This window comes from Trichechus manatus, unplaced genomic scaffold (assembly GCF_000243295.1).
Source record: "Trichechus manatus latirostris isolate Lorelei unplaced genomic scaffold, TriManLat1.0 scaffold00137, whole genome shotgun sequence".
Taxonomy (NCBI): domain Eukaryota; kingdom Metazoa; phylum Chordata; class Mammalia; order Sirenia; family Trichechidae; genus Trichechus; species Trichechus manatus.
The window spans coordinates 1,800,919-1,821,679 of record NW_004444073.1 but is presented as its reverse complement, the minus strand read 5'-3'; the positions used below and the strand labels follow the sequence as shown (position 1 = coordinate 1,821,679).

The following is a 20,761-nucleotide window of genomic DNA, read 5'->3' as shown; positions in this document are numbered from 1 at the left end:
TAATGTCAGATGGATCCTGGCTGAAAGCAGAGAATACCAGAAAGATGTTTACCTGTGTTTTATTGACTATGCAAAGGCATTCGATTGTGTGGATCATAACAAACTATGGATAACACTATGAAGAATGGGAATTCCAGAACACTTAATTGTGCTCATGAAGAATCTGTACACAGATCAAGAGGCAGTTGTTTGGACAGAACAAGGGGACACTGTGTGGTTTAAAGTCAGGAAAGGTGTGCGTCAGGGTTGCATCCTTTCACTAGACTTAATCTGTATGCTGAGCAAATAATTCGAAAAGCTGGACTAAATGAAGAAAGGGGCATCAAGATTGGAGGAAGACTCATTAACAACCTGAGATATGCAGATGAAACAACCTTGCTTACTGAAAGTGAAGAGAACTTGAAGCACTTACTGGTGAACATCAAAGACCACAGCCTTCAGTATGGATCACACCTCAACATAAAGAAAACAAAAATCCTCACAACTGGACCAATAAGCAATATCACGATAAATGGAGAAAAGACGGAAGTTGTCAAGGATTACATTTTACTTGGATCCACAATCAACACCCATGGAAGCAGCAGTCAGGAAATCAAACAATGCATTACATTGGGCAAATCTGCTGCAAAAGACCTCTTTAAAGTGTTGAAAAGCAAAGATGTCACCTTGAAGACTAAGGGGTGCCTGACCCAAGCCACGGTGTTTTCAATTGCATCATACGCGTGCAAAAGCTGGACAATGAATAAGGAAGACCGAAGAACAACTGATGCCTTTGAACTACGGTGCTGGTGAAGAATATACCATGGACTGCCCCAAGAATGAACATATCTGTCTTGGAAAAAGTACAACCAGAATGCTCCTCAGAAGGAAGGATGGTGAGACTACGTCTTACATACTTTGGACATGCTGTCAGGAAGGATCAGTCCCTGGAGAAGGACATCATGCTTGGTAAAGTACAGGATCAGCGAAAAAGAGGAAGACCCTCAAGGAGATGGACTGACAGAGCGGCTGCAACAATGGGCTCAAGCATAACAAGGATTGTGAGCATGGCACAGAACCGGGCAGTTTTGTTCTGTGGTGCACAGGGTCCCTGTGAATCTGAACCGACTTGACGGCACCTAACAACAAACAACTGTGTACAAGAGTTCCAATCTCCTCACAATCTCACCAGCTTTTTTTTTTTTTTTTGATCAGTGCCATTTTTGCAAGGATGAGATGGTACGTCATTTGTAGTATTGATCTACATCTCTTTAATGGCTAATGAGGAGTCCTGGTGGTGCAGTGGTTAAGCACTTGGCTCCTAACCAAAAGGTTGGCGGTTTGAACCCATCAGACACTCCATGCAAGAACGATGTGGCAGTCTGATTCTGTAAAGATTTACAGCCTTGGAAACCCTATGTGGCAGTTCTACTCTGTCCTACAGGATCACTGTGTCAGAATCAACTCGACAACAGTGGGTTATGGTTTTGGTTTGGAATGGCTAATGATTGCAAGCATCTCTTCATATGTTTGTTAGCCACCTGAACGTCTTATTTGGTGAAGTATCCGTTCACGTCCTTTGCCCGTTTTTTGATTGGATTGTCTTTTTGTTGCTGGGGTGTTTAAATTTTTTATGTATTTGAGATTAGATCCTTGTCAGATATGGCATTGCCAAAATTTTTTTCCCAGTCTGTAGGTTCTCTTTTCACTCTTCTGGTAAAGTCTTTTGATGAACATAATATTTAATTTTTAGGAGGTCTCAGTTGTCTAGTTTATCTTCTGTTGTTTGTGTATTTTTAGTTATGTTTGACAGTGTATTTATATCATAAATTAGGACCCCTAGCTTTGTCCCTATGTTATCATCCAGGAACTTTTTAGGTTTAACGTTTAGGTCTTTGATCTTTTTTTTTTTTTTTTTTTAATTTTTGTGTATGGTGTGAGGTATAGATCCTGTTTCAATTTTCAGCAAACAGATACCCAGTTTTGCCAGCACCATTCATTAAAGACACTCTCTCTTCCCCCACTGAATGGACTTCGACCCTTTGTCAAAGATCAGCTGTCCACAGCTGGATGGATTTAGTTCTGGGTTCTCAATTCTGTTCCATTGGTCTACGCATCTGTCACTGTACCCCTATCAGGCTGTTTTGATTACTGTAGCTGCATAGTAAGAACTGAGCTAAGAATGTGTGAGGCCTCCTATTTTGTTCTTCAATAATGCTTTAGCTATTCGGGCCTCTTTCCTCTCCATATAAAGTTGGAGATTATTTTTTCCATATCATTGAAGAATGGTGTTGGGATCTGGATTGGGATTGCATTTTATCTATAGATCACTTCCGGCAGTACTAATATTTTCACAATGTTAAGTCTTCTAATCCTTGAGCATGGTATGTTTTCCCACTTACGGAGATCTCTGTATGTTTCTTGCAGTAATGTTTCGTAGCTTTCCTTGTATTAAGTCTTTTATGTCTCTAGTTAGATTTATTCCTAGGTATTTTTAATCCTTTGAAGGGCTATTAGAAAGAATATTGTTTTCTTGATTTCGTTTTTGGAGTTCTCCTTGTTAGTGTACAGGAATCCAACTTATTTTTGTATGTTGACCTTGTACCCTGCCACTTTGCCAAACCCTTCTATTAGCTCCAGTAACTTTCTTGTGGAATCTCTGGGATTTTCTATGTTCCGCAAATAGGAACAGTTTTACCTCTTCCTTATCAATCTGGATGCCCTTTACTTCTCTTTCCTGACTTACTGTTCTGGTTAGAACTTCCAATACGATACTGAATAAGAGTGGTAATAATGGCCATCCTTGTCTCATTCTTGTTCTAAATGGGAATGCTCTCAATCTCTCTCCATTGAGAACAAGGCTGGCTGTTGGTTTTGTATATATGCCCTTAATTATGTTGAGGAATTTCCCTTCTATTCCTATTTTCCTGACAGTTTTTATCAGAAAAGGGTGTTGGATTTTATCAAATGCCTTTTCTGCTTTGATTGAGATGATCATATGATCTTTTTCCTTCATTCTATTTATGTAGTGAATTATGTTGACTTTCTAACATTGAACCACCCTTGCATCCCTGATATGAATCCCACCTGATCATGATGTATCATTTTTTTGACATGATGTTGTGTTCCGTTGGCTAAATTTTGATCAGAATTTTCGCATCTATATTCATGACGGATATTGGTCTGTAATTTCTTTGTGTGTGTGGTGTCTCTGCCTGGCTTTGGTATCAGGGTAATGCTAGCTCCATAGAATAAATTAGGAAGTACTCCTTCCTTTTCAGTGTACTGGAATGTTTGAGTAGAATTGGTATCAACTCTGCTCTGAATGACTGGGAGAACTTCCCAGGGAAGTCATCTGTGCTGGGGCTTTTTTTGGTTGGGAGTTTTTTTTTTTTTTAATGACATCTTCAATTTCTTCTTCTGTTATGAGTCACTTTAGGTTTCCTAACTTTGTGTTTGTTTAGGTAGATAATATGTTTTCTAGAAATTTGTCCATTTCTTTTAGGTTCTCAAATTTGTTAAGAGTACATTTTTCATAATGTTCTGTTGTGATCCTCTTCATCTCGGTTGGTTCTGTTGTAATGTTGCCCATTTAATTTATTTTGGTTACTGGTGTCTTCTCGTTTTTTTCCTTTGTCAATTTGGCCAGTGGTTTGTCAATTTTACTGATCATCTCAAAGAACCAACTTCCAGTTTTGTTTATTCTTTCTATTGTTTTCCTATTTTCTCTTTCATTTATTTCTGCTCTGATCTTTATTATTGCCTTTCTTCTAGTGACTGTGGACTTCTTTTGCTGTTCCTTTTCTATTTGTTCAAGTTGTTGGGTTAAGTTATTGATTTTGCACCTTTCTTCCTTTTTAATTTGTGCACTTAGTGCTATATATTTTCCTCTGAGAACTGTTTCTGCTGTGTCCTAGAGGTTTTGGTATGTTGTATCTCCATTCTCATTTGACTCTAAGAATGTTTTCATTTCATTTTTTTCTATGACCCAGTAGTTTTTAAGTAAAGTGTTTTTCTGTTTCCATGTATTCAATTTTTTTTCCTTGCTCTTCGTTACGGACTTCTAGTTTTATAGCATTATGGTAAATAAGATGCTTTGTATTATGTCAGTGTTTTTGAATTTTTGAGGCTTACTTGCAGCCTCACATATGGTCTATTCTGGAGAATGATCCACGTGCACAGGAGAAGCATGTGGACTGTGCTGCTGTTGGGCGGTGTGTTCTATATATGTCTATAAGGTCAAGTTAGTTGACTGTGTTATTTAGATCTTCTGTATCTTTATTGAGTTTCTAGTTGTTCTGTCAATTGTCAAAAGTGGTGTGTTAAAGTCTCCCACTATTATTGTAGGACTATCTATTTCTCTTTTCAATTTTGTTTTATGTATTTTAAAGTTCTGTCACTGGGTGCATAAATATTTATTATTGTTATGTCTTCTTGGTGGATTGACCCTTTAATTATTATATAATGTCCTTCTTTGTCTCTTACAATGGATTCTGACTTAAAGTCTATTTTATCAGAAATTATTATTGCTACTCCTACTCTCTTTTGGATACTGTCCGCTTGATATATTTTTTTCCATCCTTTGATTTTTAACTTATGTCTTTGTGTCTAAGGTGTCTCTCTTATAAGCAACATATTGATGGGTCATGTTTTTTATCTATTCTGCCACTCTCAGTCTCTTGACTGGTGCATTTAATCCATTTACATCCAGTGTGATTAGCCATAGATACAGATTCATTGCTGTCATTCTGTTATACTTTTTTTTGGTTAACGGTTTCTTTGCTCCTCTTAATTTTCTGTGCTGAGTTCCTTTTGTATATGGATTTTCTTTTCCTATCATTGTTGTTCTTGTGTTTACTGAATCTTTCTGGTTTTCTTCCTGATTTTGGTGAGTAGATTTATTAATTTTCTTTATGGTTACTCTGAAAATTTACCTTTATCTTTCTACATTTAAAATAATCTGTTATATTTTGATATCACCTTGACTTCCTCTCCATATGGAAGTTCTAAAACTACACCATTTATCCCCCCCTCTTGTTTTGAAGTTTTTGTCTTTCATAGCTTTACTCCTCTGGTTCCCTGTAGTTAGTTTTCTAGCTGTATTTTGCTTTTGTAAAGTTATTATCTGGGTATCTGGGTGATGTTGTTGTGCAGTTTATCTCAGGTTTTTGTGTGATGCCGTTGGTTCTATATCCAAAGTACTCCCTTTAACAGTTCTTGTAAGGCTGATCCGGTTTTTACAAATTCCCTTAATTCCTGCTTATCTGGCAATGTCTTAGTTCACCATTGTTTCTGAAAGACAATCTTGCTGGATACATAATTCTTGGTTGGAAATTCTTTTCCTTCAGAATTTTATATACGTCATCCCCCTGCCTTCTTGCCTGCATGGTTTCTCACAAGAAATCAGCGCTTAGTCTTATTGGTGCCCCTTTGTAAATGATCTTTCTTTTTTGACGAGCTGCTTTCAGAATTTTTTTATCTTTTGTTTTGTAAAGTTTGATTATGACATGTCTTGGTAAATTTTTTTGGGAGGTAGGTCTATCCTGTATGGGGTTCGCTGAGCTTCTTGGATTATAATCTTCTCATCTTCCGTATTTCGGTAGTTTTCAGCCAATGTACCTTCAAAAATTCTCTCTGTACTTTTTTTCCCCTCCTCTTCTAAAATTCCTATTACATGTAAATTATTCCTCTTACTGGTGCCCCTAATTCTTCAACTTTCTTCATTTCTCTTCATTCTTTTTTCTGATTGTTCCTCAAATAAATTACTATCAAGGGATTTGTCCTCTATTTTGCTGATTCTTTCTCCTATTGATTCAATTCTACTCCTGTGTCCTTCCATTGGAGTCCTGGTGGTGCAGTGCTTAAGAGCTACGGCTGCTAACAAAAAGGATGGCAGTTCAAATCCACCAGCCGCTACTTGGAAACCCTATGGGGCATTTCTACTCTATCCTATAGGATCATTATGAGTCTGTCATTTTGTTCTTGTATTGTTTTCCTGAATTCTTCTAGAGTTTTTCTGTGTTTTCCTTGATCTCTTTTGAGGATCCTAAATATAAGTCTTTTGAATTCCTTCTCGAATAGTTATATTATCATTTCTTCCTCATGAAGGCTTTCTTTTATTTTGCTCATTTGTTTGAGCCATCTTTTTCTTTTTTTCCATGATTTGTTACTGTCTCCAAGGCATCAAGGTGTTATTTTATTCATGTATTTATTAATTATATGTTTGTTTTGTCCTGATTTTTTGTTTTATCTTGATATATTCAAGCAAGTAGAGCAGGCATGCCCTGCTTATCACTGGTCTCACAGCATGGGAGCGCTCACCACCTGTCACCAGGTTGGCAGGGCAGCAGTGGGCAGGGTGAGCCCACATTGCTGTTCACTGAGTGTGCGGGGAGGCTGGGGGCAGGCTGTCATCGGTCCAGTGGTGCATGAGTATGCGATAGCACTTGCGGGGCAGGTGAGGCAGCAGGCGGGGGACGTGGTGGGTGACTGGCAGGGTGGGCATACTTACTGTCGCTAATTGGGTAGGCAAGGCAATGGGCAAGGGTGCTCTCTACTGCTCACTGAGTGGGAGGCGGAGGGGTTTGGCAGGTGGTGGTGTGGCAGGCGACCAGCAACACAGGAACACTCACTGCTGCTCGCCAGGTGTGCGGGGTGGTGGCAGGTGGGGTGAGGCTAGGTGGTGGTGGTGGAGGTTTGTTCTGTGGTCCTCAGATGGGCAGGGCAGCAAGGATGGGGAGGTACACACCACTCATCACCAAGAAGGTGGGGAGAAGAGGAGCATGCTCCTCTGGTCACCTGGCATGGGTGCCTGGCACCTGACCCCAACCAAATGCGCGGAGGGGAAGCTGCCTGGTGTCTGGTCAGCTGGGGGACCTCCTGCTGACACTCTACTGGATCTATTCAACTCTAGGGATCTATCAACTCTGTGTATGCCACCCACCCTAATGGTCAGGGACTGCTGCTGGTGACTAGTCCTGTCTGAATCCTGTCTCCTTCCCTGTTCTGACTCCAGGAACCCTGGAGCTCTTACACTCCTTCCTGTACTTTCCCTCCTTATATCCAGTTCATGTCCTGCTCACCTTGCTTCACTCTGCGTGTATCTACAGTTTCTCTGTCTCCTATTGTGAATTCCGTGAAGTTGCCTTCCTGTACTCCTTACCCAGGATTGCTGCTGGCTTTGTCTGAAGATGGCCACAGAGTGCCAGGCTGGCTGGTAGGGCACCTCTACTCTGTATCTCTCCTTGTTCCCTGTTCTCGTTCAGATTCTCCTTCTAGTTGGTGTTAGATCTAATTTTTTATCCTTCTGTTTGATGCTAAGGGTTCCAGTATTGTCATCTGTATCTGTTTCACTTGGTTTCTTAGGTCTTTGCTGTAGGGGGATGGCCTGGTGTGTCTAAGTCATCATCGTGGGCTGTCAAATGATGCTGAGTTTTGCCACTTAAATCAGCATACAGTCACTGTAACAGTGTGCTGATTTTACCTACCACTATATCCTCCTGGTTGAGAACATGGGCTTTGGAATGGAGATTCTGGGGTTTGAATCTTGACTGTGTTTATCAGTAACTGTGACTCTGATGAAGTTACTTACTTTTTTGTGCTGTAGTTTCCTCATCTGAAAAATGGGATACTACTACTAAAAACCTCACAGTCCTGAGGATTAAAAGAGTACTATTTGGAAAGTGCTGGCCCATAGTAAGTAGCCTTTATTATTATTATCAATATTATATCCAGCTACTATAGAAACACTTCATGAAACAGTAGAAATAGAAAACTGTTTAGAAAATTTGGTTTTCCAGACTAACATTAACATTAATATAAAATAATTAATTCTATATTTTAGAACCAACATTTTAGTAACTTTAATACAATAAATGATCTTCTTTAAAAAGTCATGAGAAGGCAAAAAAAAAAAAAAACACCCTTTTTAGATTTGATTCCATTTTCAAACAGCATATGTACCATACACACTCTTCTTATTTCATTTTACATCTCCAAACAACCGTTCCACCAGAAAGTTATATTTAGATTAACTTAGATTAAATCATGACTAAAAGTCAAAAGTGGGTAAGACATAGCAAGTGGTTTTGGAGACACTTAAATAATTGCTTCAGTGCTGAAACTATAAAACTAGTCTGTTCTGTATTTATTGCTATCTTAAAGCTGAAAAAATGAATACATTTCTATTAGTATTGTTATCACAAAAAATCAAGTTCTTCCGCTAACTAAGAGAACATGGACTTCATAGATATCCATGTTAATACTGAGGGAAGAAAAGCGTAGTTGAGACCACATTTTCAGCTAAACTCTCTTCATGAAGTTTCTGGCTATCCAAGTTGGGCTTTCTGCTATTTCATTGAAACACTGGGCATATGGTTTTGGATTATTGTTTTAATTAGTCCAGTGACATATGAAAGACCCCTGGTGGCACAGTGGTTAAGAGCTCAGCTGCTAACCAAAAGGTCAGCAGTTCAAGTATCACCAGCCGCTCCTTGGAAACCCTATGGGGCAGCTCTACTCTGTCCTATAGGGTAGCTATGAGTCAGAATCAACTTGACAGCAATGGATGAGATGGATAAGATATAAAAAACAGAGAAGATATTTTGAATAATGACCTGGTCAGCTATTTTAAAGGGGCTGCAAATTTGAGGCTTAAATTGTCTCAAACGGCTATTTGAATTTGAAATTCACTGCCAAATTACTATGCAACACACAGAGATGGACTGATAAGTGTATTGCCACTAAATTATGGGAAGAAAGTTGAGGCAAAGGAACAGATCTCTATTCTATAAAGTAGTTCTCCTCAAACTTCCAACTCCACACAATGAAATATTAGGAGATCCACTGTGTACTGCTATTTGGTCAGACTACTCATCTTCTAATACTAATAATGTAACTGTATTCTTTACAACAATTGCTATGCTTTGGGAAAACAATTTCAATCTGTTATTTTTGAATCTTTATCTAATAAGTGAACTGTGACAGAATCCAACTATAGTTTTCTCCAAGACAGAGGTTCTCTACCAGGGGCGATATGGCAACATCTGGAGACATTTTTGGTTGTCACAAGTGGAGGGGTCATACTACTGGCACCTAGTGGGCAGAGGCCAGGGATGCTGGTAAACATCCTACAATGTACAGTTCAGTCCCCCATGGCAAAGAATTACCAGGTCCAAGATGATGTGAACAGTGTCAAGGTTGAGAAACCTTGCTCCAAGACATAAAAAAAAAAAAAAAAAAAGTTGCTGTGGAGTCAATTCCGATTCACAGTGACCCTATAGAACAGGGCAGAACTGGCCCACAGGGTTTCCAAAGAGGAGCTGGTGGATTCGAACTGCTGGCCTTTTGGTTAGCAGCCGAGTGCTTAACCAGGGCTCCAAAATATAAAGGAGGTATAAACTTTTTAGTAACTTTAAACATTTTCATTGGATATCAATAAATTACATTTTTAAAAAATCTAGTGACAATTTAACTTGCCTCTTGGATCTTGGATCCTGTAACTTCTATGTTTCCTGTCAACATAAACAATAATGAGAAAAATAACAGTGACGTCACAATTGCATAAAGTCAGCTCCATATTTTTCAATAACACTGAACATGAAACAAAATAGTATAAAATTAAGACCATAAACGTTATTTTCAAGGAATTTAACTTTACAAAAAAAAGAAAGAAACTCACAGAAAGATGGTCTAATACGTATTGCAATGCCTTAAAGTTAAAATTTCTAGCCTTATTTTAACTCTTTTTTTGAGGATTAGGCATTAATCTTACTATGTTGTTCTTCGTCATGCTAACAGACCTTTGTCTTGCAGAAGTATCATACAGAATCAAATGCTGGGAAAATGGCCTAGGAAATTATTGTAATAGTATGTAAAATATTTTTTTAAATGATTAACATTCATAGTGAAGGGCAAGTAAACTTTCAGCCGTGGGGTCTAAATATCCGTGTTTTAAGCTTGCTGTAGAATACATACTATAAGTGAGTTATTTATAACATGATCTCAAAAGGTTCTCACTGACTTAGGAATAAAAGCGTACATACAAACATAACCTATTACCCAGTAGTCAATCACCACTCATAGCAACTCTATAGGACAGAACAGAACTGCCCCATAGGGTTTCCAAGGCTGTACCCTTTGCCGCATCTTTCTCCCGAGTAGCTGCTGGTGGCTTTGAACCGCCAACTTTTCGGTTAGCAGCTGAGCGCTTAACCACTGTGCCACCAGGGCTCCTTATATACAAACATACACAATGTAAACACTGATGTACAGCGATTTGTTCTTTTGCCAAACTATTTTTCCGAACATTCTAGAAAAATTAGACCCTAATACACTGCAATGCCTAATCACGTACCACATATATTCTGAAATATAATTTAACAATATTTAAGCTGTACATCAGTAGAACCAGTTATCTCTAATTATAATTTACTTCACTAGATTCTACAGCATGTGCTTACCGATAATAAATGACAAAAGGAAAACGGACCCTTTTCTGTCTCTCTCCAGGCACAGGTTTCCCGAGCGGCTCCCTTGCGCCGCGCTGTTCCGGGCCCGGGGTTGCGTCCGCGCGCCGCACACGGAGCCCACATCCCACCGCTCCCACTGCCTCCCCGCGGTCCCGCAACACCGGCGTTGCGGCCAGACCCCAGCCCACACCCGCCGCGAGCGACCCCGGCGGATGTCGGCCGCCCCCGCCCCCTGCACCCCCGACTCCTCGTCACCCCAAGACCAGCCTTTCCCTGAACTCACCCGTCACGCGAATAGACTCCAACATCGTCCCGCAGAAGCCGGGGCGGCGGGCTGCGTGGGAGCAAGGAGAGAGGGCAGAGCGGGAACCGGGCGGCCTCTCGCCTCCGGCCCGGGCCTCAGTGCGGGGTCGCGGCGGGAAGTTGCTTGCGGCGACTTAGGGCGGGATAGGGCGGGTAAGCACAGACGCGGACCTGCGGGCACAAGGCTGTCTGCAACGCACCTTCCACTCCGCGGCTACTGGAAGCAGCAGAAGACCGCCCTACGGTGGGCAGCCGCGCTCGAATCCGGCCGCCGTGACGTTGCCGCCTCCCCCGTTGCTAGGAAACACTGCCCGCTGTTCGCGAACGCGGCGCTTCTCAGAGCTTGCGCACCGCTGGGGGCGCTCGCGCGACGGAGCAGGGACTCGCGGATACACAGAGAGCTCCTCCGCCTAGGCCCTTGCCTCTGGTCTTGTGGCCTGCGCCCGGGACCAGGCGGTTCAAACCGGTTGGATACACACATTTTAACTAATTATCCCTGCGCCGTTCTAGCGGGCTTAACTCCGTAATAGAGTTATAAAGAAGAGAGAGGTAGTGTGACAGTCAAGTCTCACCCGCGAATTGCAAAGCTGGCTCTCCTCTTCACTTTAACTTAAGAGGTGTGAAAAAACTAAACTTTAGTTGTCTGGGGCATCCCTATCCTCGGGCAACAAAGTTGGCAGGTTGAGCAGGTAAGAATAAAGGTGCAAAACTCTTTGCAGTCTAGTCGATTCGGACTCTTGGCGACCGACCCAAAAAAACCAAACCCATTGCACTGGGGTCCGTTCTGACTATAGAGACCCTATAGGACAAAGTAGAACAGCCCATTATGGTTTCCAAGGCTGTAATCTTTATGGAAGCTGCCTGCCACATCTTTCTTCCTTGGATCAGCTGGTGGGTTCAAACCAGCAAGCAGCTGAGTGTTTAACCACTGGGCCACCAGGGCTCCTTCATGGTGACTAGGAGGCTAAAATACATTTTCCTACCAGTTGAGCTTACCCCAGCATAATATCCTTACTATCAAAATACGAAAACAAAAAAGTGATAGAGGCTGAATGTTATTTTTCAGTTAATTGTTCATTTTCATGTTAGCGAATGTGAAAATATAGTATTTCACAGTATCCGTGGGAAATATGGAAACCCTGGTGGCGTAGTGGTTAAGAGCTAAGGCTGCTAGCCAAAGGTCAGCATGTTCCAATCCACCAGGTGCTCCTTGGAAGCCGAATGGGGCAGTTCTACTCTGTCCTATAGGGTTGCTATGAGTCGGGGTCACTCCACAGCAATGGGTTTGGTTTTTGGTTTGGTGGGAAATGTAGAGACTGTGCCATTCAACAAGGAGCACTGGTAATGCAGTGGTTAAGTGCTTGGCTAGTAACCAAAAGGTCGGTGCTTTGAACCTACCAGCCGCTCTGCTGGAGAAAGATGTGGCAGTCTGCTTCTGTAAAGATTACAGCCTTCGAAATCCTACGGGACAATTCTACTCTGTCCTATAGGGTCACTATGAGTCAGAATCCACACAACGGCTATGGGTTTGTTTGTTCTTTTGGGGTGGGGGTTATGCTAGTCAGTAAACATTTTTTGAGAGCCTAATGTGTGCAAGGTTCTGAGCCAGGCTTTGAGGACATAACAAGGGAAATGATACAAGCTTACAGTCTACAAGATGCTGATTACAAGATAGTTTTGGCAGTGCTAATCTTCAGAGCCACGTTTTCTCTTTACCCTTCCTTAGGACTGAGGTAGGACACAGAAATAATTGAGGTGTGTTTTCAAACCCAGGAACAAAAGAAAAGTTGATGTCGGGACCATCATCCTTTAGAACAACCTGAGAGCTTGTGAGAATTTTTATCTTTTTCATCAATTAGGAGGGAACAGTGGAAATTTAATTGTAATAAAAATAATGGATAACCCCACATCCTATTTATCAAAAAATTCTGTAAGTTCTACCTTCAGAATATATCCAGAATCCAGCCACTTCTCACCATCACACTGCTGCTGCTCTGGTTCAAGCCACCACCATCTCTTGTCTGGTTGATAGCTAAAGCCTCCTAAAGCATCTCTCTATCTCCATCCTTGCCCTCCTCACTCTATTCTCAAAAAGTCAGTGCCCAGAGTGACTCAGTTAAAAAGTCAGATCCTGTCACTCTTCTGCTCAAAACACTTCACTGGCTTCCTTGCTTACCTATGAAGTTCCTTGTGACCTCACATCCTGTCATCTCTTTGATCTCATCCCCCACTACTCACCTCCTTTGTCTCCTCTAGACACACTGGCCACCTTGGTAACCAAAAAAAAATTAAACCCGCTGCCATCGAGTCGATTCCAACTCAGCGACCATATAGAACAGAGTAGAACTGCCCTGTAGGGTTTCCAAAGCTGTAGATCTTTACAGAAACAGACTGCCATGTCTTTCTCCCGACAAGTGGCTGGTGGGTTCAAACCGCAGAGCTTTTGGTTAGCAGCTGAGCACTTAACCACTGCACCACCAGGGCTCCTGCCACCTTGGTAGTCTGTGATTATGCCAGGCACTGTCTCATCTCAAAGCACCTCAAGGCGGCACTGTGATCCCTTGCCTGGAATGTTCTTCACCCAGATATCCACACAACTAGCTCCCTCATTTTTTTCAGGAATTTATCCAAATGTCATCTTCTGCATGAAGACTTTCTTGGCCACCCTATCTAAAATTCAACTCCTTTCCTATATTTCCTATGCCCCCTCTGCTTTTTCTTCCCTTAGCACTTACCATTATTTAGTTTATTATGTGTTTTACTGATTTGACTTGATTATTGTCTGTCTGCATCCCTAGAATAAAACTTCTGTAAGTACATTGATTTTTGTTTGTTTTCTGCTATATTCACAGCATCTAGAACAGTGCCTGGCACATAGCAGATACTCAGTAAATATTTGTGAATGAATAAATAGACAATAGAAAATACATGCAATTCCAGTGCTAACTCGAAGATAGAATGAAAATTTGGGGCTGGAAGCTGAAGAACAAATCTGTTTTGGGTTAACACACCCGGTATAACAATGAGCAACAAATCCTTTACATTCATATGAGCAGTTTTTCTTGCAACATATGTTCTAAGGAAAAAAGGTTGTAAATGAACCATGCTGTTCAATTCCTTATATTCCTAAAACTCTGAAACCTGCTTTCCAAGTTTGTTTCAAATGCATACATTACCCCTGCAAATTTCCAATTTTTAAAGTCATTGTAGTTTAAGAACTGTGTTTTTCAAAAAAACAAAAAAAGGCTCCTAAAACATATTATCAAGTCATAAGTTTAGTGTCTGTGCAAAGAATTTACTCTGAATGCTTTTACTTAAGCATGCTTAGTCATGTTGTCTGTCTTCACTAGATTTTGAAGAAACCAAGATATGTATTTTATTCATTCCACAGGTATTTGTTACATACAAGGCATTGACTAGGCTCAGTACTTTTAGAGCACGTTAAGACACCAAACCTATACTCAAGGAACTTACTGACCAGGAGGGAAGATTTTATGCATTGAGAGATCTCTGGTGACAACAATGGTTAAGTTAAGCACTTAGCTGCTAACTGAAAAGTTTGCTGTTCAAACCCACCAGCTCCACAGGAGAAAAGACCTGGCAATCCACTCCTGTAAAGATTTACAAAACAATAATAATAATAAAAATAAAAAATAAAAGATTTACAACCTAGGAAACCCTATGGGGCAGTTCTACTTTTTCATATAGGATCGCTATGAGTTGCAGTCGACTCAATGGCACACCACCACCACCACAACACATACATACGTACACACACATGCACACACACACAACGCAAGTTAGAAAATGTTGTGCATTAAAGGTATACCTCCCTCTTCAACATTTCATTAAACTTAAGAATTCCAAAAATAAATAAATTTGATGACACTGTAGTTAGCCCTCCTAGAATATTATTTCATTCTTTACTTTTTTTTTTTTTTTTAATATTTTATTGTACTTCAGGTGAAGGCTTCCAGAACAGATAGTTCCTCATGTAACAGTAACACACATGCTGTTTTATGACATTGGTTAACAACCCCACAACATTTTAACCCTCTAAATTCTCAACTTTTTTTTTTTTTTTTTGTGAAAATACACATAGCCAAAGATACGCCATTTCAAAAATTTTTTTTACATACACATTTAAGTGACATTGACTACGCTCTTCTAATTGTGCTGTTATTCTCACTTAAGATGAAGGCTTACAGGACAAAATAGTCTCCCATTTAACAGTTACTACAAATGTTGCCCTATGACAATGGTTAACAATCTCACAACACATCAACAATATCCTTACTCTACTTTGTGTTCCCTATCATCAGCTTCCTACTCCCCTTCTGCCTTCTGGGCCTTGTCACTGGACTCCTGTACCTCGTTACTCTCATGGTTTTACTGGGCTGTCCACTCGCTGGCTGATCAGTGAACCTCGAAGGTAACTTTACCACTGAGCTGAAAGGGTGTCTGGTCATTCTTTACTTTTATTATCATTTTTATGTTCACCCTACCAATATTTCCTTGTGGATCATTTTGATTTCTAAATATCTTTAGTGATTATCATATAAAGGAACATATCAATTTAATAAACATTTTTAAAGGATATTTTTCATGTACTATTAGGCGTTGAAATACTCTTACAAAACGTACTGTTTTCAGCTCCGTTTACCATTCCCTTCCTATGCAATTATTCACTTGCATTAAGCTTTGTGCATCTGCTTGGTTTGTTATTGATTCCTACGCCTGCTTAGTGTTTCCATTGGGTACAGCATCTGCAGCTGTCCTCTCGGCTGCTTTGAGTCAGCATTGTTTTTACATACCCACCAGAACAATGAACAATTCCATTTTTCTGAGAAATTTTCCTTTATACCTGTTTCTACATAAACCATTAGTACTGAGACAAAAGGATTGATTTGATTGTCAGTTACTACCCCATTTTCAAAGTACTGATGGCAAAATCAAGATAAGAATTTATTAAAACTGCTCTTAATAAATTGTTTACCTTTAAGGATCCCCCCCCCCTTTTTAAAGTTTTATTAAACTTAAGTTTTCCAAAAAAAAACAAGAAATGTATTTTAGATGCCATTGTAGTTATCCTACTGAAACATTATACTTCACTTTAGTCTTATGGTCATTTTTATCTTCATTAGCATTATTATATTATGGGTCATTTTGATTTCTGCATATTTTTAATAATGACTTCCTTTCCATCTTAGATGCAAAAATGATAGGAAATAGAGATTTTGATAGAAATATGTTGGTGGGATTTTTACGTTATGGGTAACATGTCAGTAACTTGTCTAATTAACTACTCACATGCTAATCTGTGTATTCCCTTTAAATGCTACATGGCAGAACATAGGGTATGTGTTGTTGACAGGCATTTACTTTACTATTCATAAATTAGTTTGGTGGAATATTGAGATTTAAAAATTGTTTAAAACTTTTCTGTAATAGGAGTCATTTTCTTCTTAGGAAAAAGATCAACATCTCCTTTTTAAAGCCTATGAAAACATTTAATCAGTTATGTTGGAGGAGGGGAAGTGAGGATGGGGATAAAGGCTAGAAAGAAGACGAGGCTGTTAATAAGTATTGCTATTGGAAAGATAAGTACAATAGTTCACTCTCTACAATGGAACTTCATTTTGTTGAGAGAAAAACAAGTACATGTTATTATGCTTGAAACTGAGAAAAAGTTTAACTTCTTAAGGAGGGATTACTATTTTAGTAACTAAAAATGAATTAGAAAGTAAAAAAATCTATTTGCTTTTAAATTTGAGATGAAAGTTTAAAAGAATAGGACGGGTAGAGGAAGGAGAACTTCTAGAAAACACTTTTGACCTTCCTTCTTGTTCTGTTAAAAGCAATTTATAACATCCTATATTGTTGAAAATAGATGAGCTGAGGAAAATTAATCTGTAGCCTGTCAGTATAAAAGGAACAGAGCAACTCTAGTTGCAACATCCCAAATTCTAACAAGCATTAACCAAAGCCTCAGGGCAAGCTGTAAGCAATTCTCCTTGATTCATTAAAAAAAAAAAAAAAAAAAAATCAGAGACGAGTTTTGCTGGCTTTTTTTTTTTTAAGCCCCAGCAGAAATTTTTCAGTGACGTTTGAATGCTTTCAGGATGTCTGTATCTAGAGAATGGAATGTTTTCACTATGTCTATATTCAGGAGCATGAAAGCATTAAGCGGAAGCCAAATAAAAGACTGCTTTGTGCTTGCCTCTACCTTTTCACCTCAATGAATATAATCAGAACAGCACAAAAGTCCTGGGAAACACTCTGTGATTTTTTTTTTTTTTGATCGGATGTTCTGTTATAAATGATTGGAGGAGTAAGGATAATTTTTAGTCAGCTAAAAAAGTGTAAAATATAATATTGCCCATCTTAATTATATTTTGAAGAAACCAAAATGTGCATTAATATACTCCTTCCACAGATATTTACTAAATGCCTTCTATATATAAGGCAAAAAGATGTAAAAGATGTGATTCCTACTTTCAAAGAACTTACTAATAGTGTGTACATTCATAGGTGAACATGATGTATGTATATCAACCAGTCCTTGATGCAACAGGGATGCTATGGAGAGTAAATCAGATAAAGTCCCAGTTCTCTTGGAACTTAATGTTATAGTGGGAGAGAAAATCAACAATTAAGTTAGCAAACAGTGTAATTTCGGATACAGGTAAGTGCTATGAAGTACAGTAAATCAGGGACGTATGCTAGATGGTGACTTGGAGTAAGGGTAGTCAGGAAAGGCCTTTTTGAAGACATGATTTCTGAGCTGAGACTTGAAGGGTAAGAAAGAGTTAGCTATGTGAAATTCTGGGGACAAGCATTCTAGGCAGAGGGAATAGCAAATAGCAAATGCAAAAGGCCTGAGATGGGAATGACCTTGGTATGAACTGCGCTTCATGAAGGTCAGTGTGGTTGGAGTCCAGTGAGAGGGGCAAAGTGGTAGGAGAAAATATCTGAGTAGTAGTCAGGGGACAGGGAAAGGAGTTTGGACTTTATTCTAAGTGCAGTCAGAAGCTACTGGAGGATTTTAAGAAGGTGGTGACATAATATAGTTTAGTTTGTTAAGCAGTTGCATTGGCTCTCTGTGGACAATTGATATGTAGTGAGATTGGAAGCATTCAGAAGGCTCTTGCAATGATCCAGCTAGAGGATGATGGCTTAGAGTGGAATGGAAGCTGTAGAGAGGGAGAGAAGTAGGCAGACCCAGGATATGTTTTGGAGGCAGGTTGATCCGTATGTTGGGTATTTGGAGTAAAGTAGGTGAAGAGGAAGAGGAATTAAAGATAGCCCATAGGTTTCTGGCTTCAGCAACTGAGTGGAGATTGGTGCCATTTACTGAAATAGAGAGGAATAGAGAAAGGACAAGCTTAGTGGGGAAATTCTATTTTGGATATGTTAAGTTTTAATATTCCAGTTAGACATCCAAGTCAAGATTTCCAGTAGGCAGTTGGATGTAACAGTTTAGTGCTCAGGGAAGAGATCAGGCTAGAGAAGTAAATTTAGAGGCCATCAGGATATGGATGGTATTTTAAGTCAATGGAACTAGAGAGATCACCTAAACAGTGTATAGACAGACAGGAGGGCTCATGGTGGAATTTGGAGTTCTCAGCCATTTAGATGAGGGGAGCAGAGGAAGAGGAGCCAGCAAAGTTTTAACACACACAGAGATAGAAATAGGAAAATATATATGTACATATATAAATCTTTATATATAGTTATGATAAATGGAGAAAATATTGAGGTTGTCAAGGATTTCATTTTACTTAGATCCACAGTCAACACCCATGGAAGCAGCAGTCAAGAAATCAAATGATGCATTGAGCAAATCTGCTGCAAAAAACCTCTTTAAAGTGTTGAAAAGCAAAGATGTCACTTTGAGGACTAAGAAGCCATGGTATTTTCAATCGCCTCATATGCATGTGAAAGCTGGATGATGAATAAGGAAGACCAAAGAAGAATTGATGCCTTTGAATTATGATGTGGTGAAGAATATTGAGTATACCATGGACTGCCAAAGGAACGAACAAATCTGTCTTGGAAGAAGTACAGCCAAAATGCTCCTTAGAACTGAGGATGGCGAGACTTCGTCTCACAAACTTTGGACGTGTTATCAGGAGGGACCAGTCCCTGGAAAAGGACATCATGCTTGGTAAAGTAGAGGGCCAGTGAAAATGAGGAAGGCCCTCAATGAGATGGACACAGTGGCTACAACAATGGGCTTAAACACAGCAACGATTGTGAAGGTGGTACAGGAACAGGCAGTGTTTCGTTCTGTTGTACTTACGGTCACTATGAGTTGGAACCAGCTCAACAGCATCTAACAACAACATAGATATAACTTTTTTCTGAACTGTTAGGAAGAGTAGCTTGCCGACATGATGCCTCTTTACCCCTAAATACTTCAGAGTGTATATGTAGCTTTGCACACACGTACCCCTATATGTATCGAGATAGAGAGAGAGAGAACATAAAGCCAAGGTAGTAAAAAGTTAACATTTAGGGAATATGGGTGAAGGGCATCTGTGAATTTTTTGTTCTATTTTTGAAACCTTTCTGTGAGTCGAAAATCATGTCAAAATAAAGTAGTACAAATTGAGTATTAATGTGGAAGATGACCTCACTATGGACTAATTGGAAAATCTTATAAGACATGATATTGAGCTGGACTCATATTTAGATATGCAAAGGTGGGGGTTAGGGTATTCTGGTAAAGGGATCACGGTGAGAAAGCCACGGAGGTAGCAAAGAGCAGGGTACGTTCAGGGAGTAGTAACTGATTGAGTTTCATTCTTTGAGCTGTTACCTGGCATTGGACTCTTAAGCAAAGTGGGTGGTAGAGTCATTCGCAGAGAGTAGAGGGGTGGGATGGGAAGTATGTCAGGAAATATAGGGATACAAATGGATAAGAATGAAAGGATTCTGAGCAACATTAAAGGTCCTGCTGGTCGGGATAAAGTTGAAATGGAATTGGCTCAATCTTCTGTCTTTCTCTGGCAATGGTCAGCAGGCCAGGATAAACAAAAAGTAGAAGGTTAGAGACTGGCAAATTAAATGCAGCAAGAAGATGAAGAGCTGAGGAGAATGACATTGAAATGGTTTCCCTCCAGTCTGGCTGGGTAGGGAGCAAGTAAGGCATAAAGAAGCTGAGCAGTATTTGGGGAAGAGACTTGGGAAGGCCAATGATGGCTCTGGAAATCTTAGACTAGTCACAGTCTTACAGTGTCTGTTTCCTCATCTACTATTTTAAGGGGCTGAATTAGGTGACCTGTAAGTCCCTTGCCAGTTCTAAGTTTTGTTTTTGTTTTTTAAGCTCTCCTTTCTCTTGGCCTCTCTCATGGATTGAATTATGTCTCCTAAAAAATGTGTGTATCAATTTGGCTGGGCCATGATTCCTGGTATTGTGTGATTTTCCTATATGTTGTAAATCCTGCCTCTATGATGTTAATGAGGGAGGATGGGCGGCAGTTGTGTTAGTGAGACAGGACTCAATCTGTAAGACTGGATTGTGTCCTGAGGCAATCTCTTGAGATATAAAAGAGAAGTGAGCAGAGAAACAGGGGGGCCTCATACTACCAAGAAAGCAGTGCCAGGAGCAGAGCGTGTTCTTTGGACTCAGGGTACATGCACAGAGAAGCTCCTAGTCCGGGGGAACACTGATGAGAAGGCTGACAGAGAGAGAAAGCCTTCCCCGGGAGCTGATGCCCTGAATTTGGACTTTTAGCCTACTTTACTCTGAAGAAATAAATTTCTCTTGGTTAAAGCCATCCACCTGTGGTATGTCTGTTATAGCAGCACTAGATGACTAAGACAGCCTCCTTTTCAGAATACATGGAGCTACTTCACATGTAGCCTCATAGAAAGGGGCAGGATGGTGGGGGTGGGGGTCAGGCCTAATACTTGGCATAGCTTCAAAGCGCCAGCTATCACATTTTATTTTTTCCTTTTTATTTCATTTTTTATTGTATTTCAGGTGAAGGCTTACAGAACAAATA

The 20,761-nt window shown here is 40.0% G+C and overlaps 1 protein-coding gene across 2 annotated transcripts in view; it reads right to left on the bottom strand.

Moving 5' to 3' along the window:
• MATCAP2 (microtubule associated tyrosine carboxypeptidase 2) overlaps nt 1-20,761 on the bottom strand; it is an 81,560-nt gene that overhangs the window by 42,701 nt on the left and 18,098 nt on the right. Inside the window, exon 1 of one of the 2 annotated variants that reach the window (XM_004385304.3) lies at nt 10,732-10,949. The exons of the other annotated variant lie outside the window; for it this stretch is intronic. Coding sequence (XP_004385361.1) covers nt 10,732-10,756 — 25 coding nt within the window. The 5' untranslated portion in view covers nt 10,757-10,949. Of the gene's footprint in view, nt 1-10,731; nt 10,950-20,761 lie in introns of those variants that run through there. 2 annotated transcript variants of the gene reach the window in all.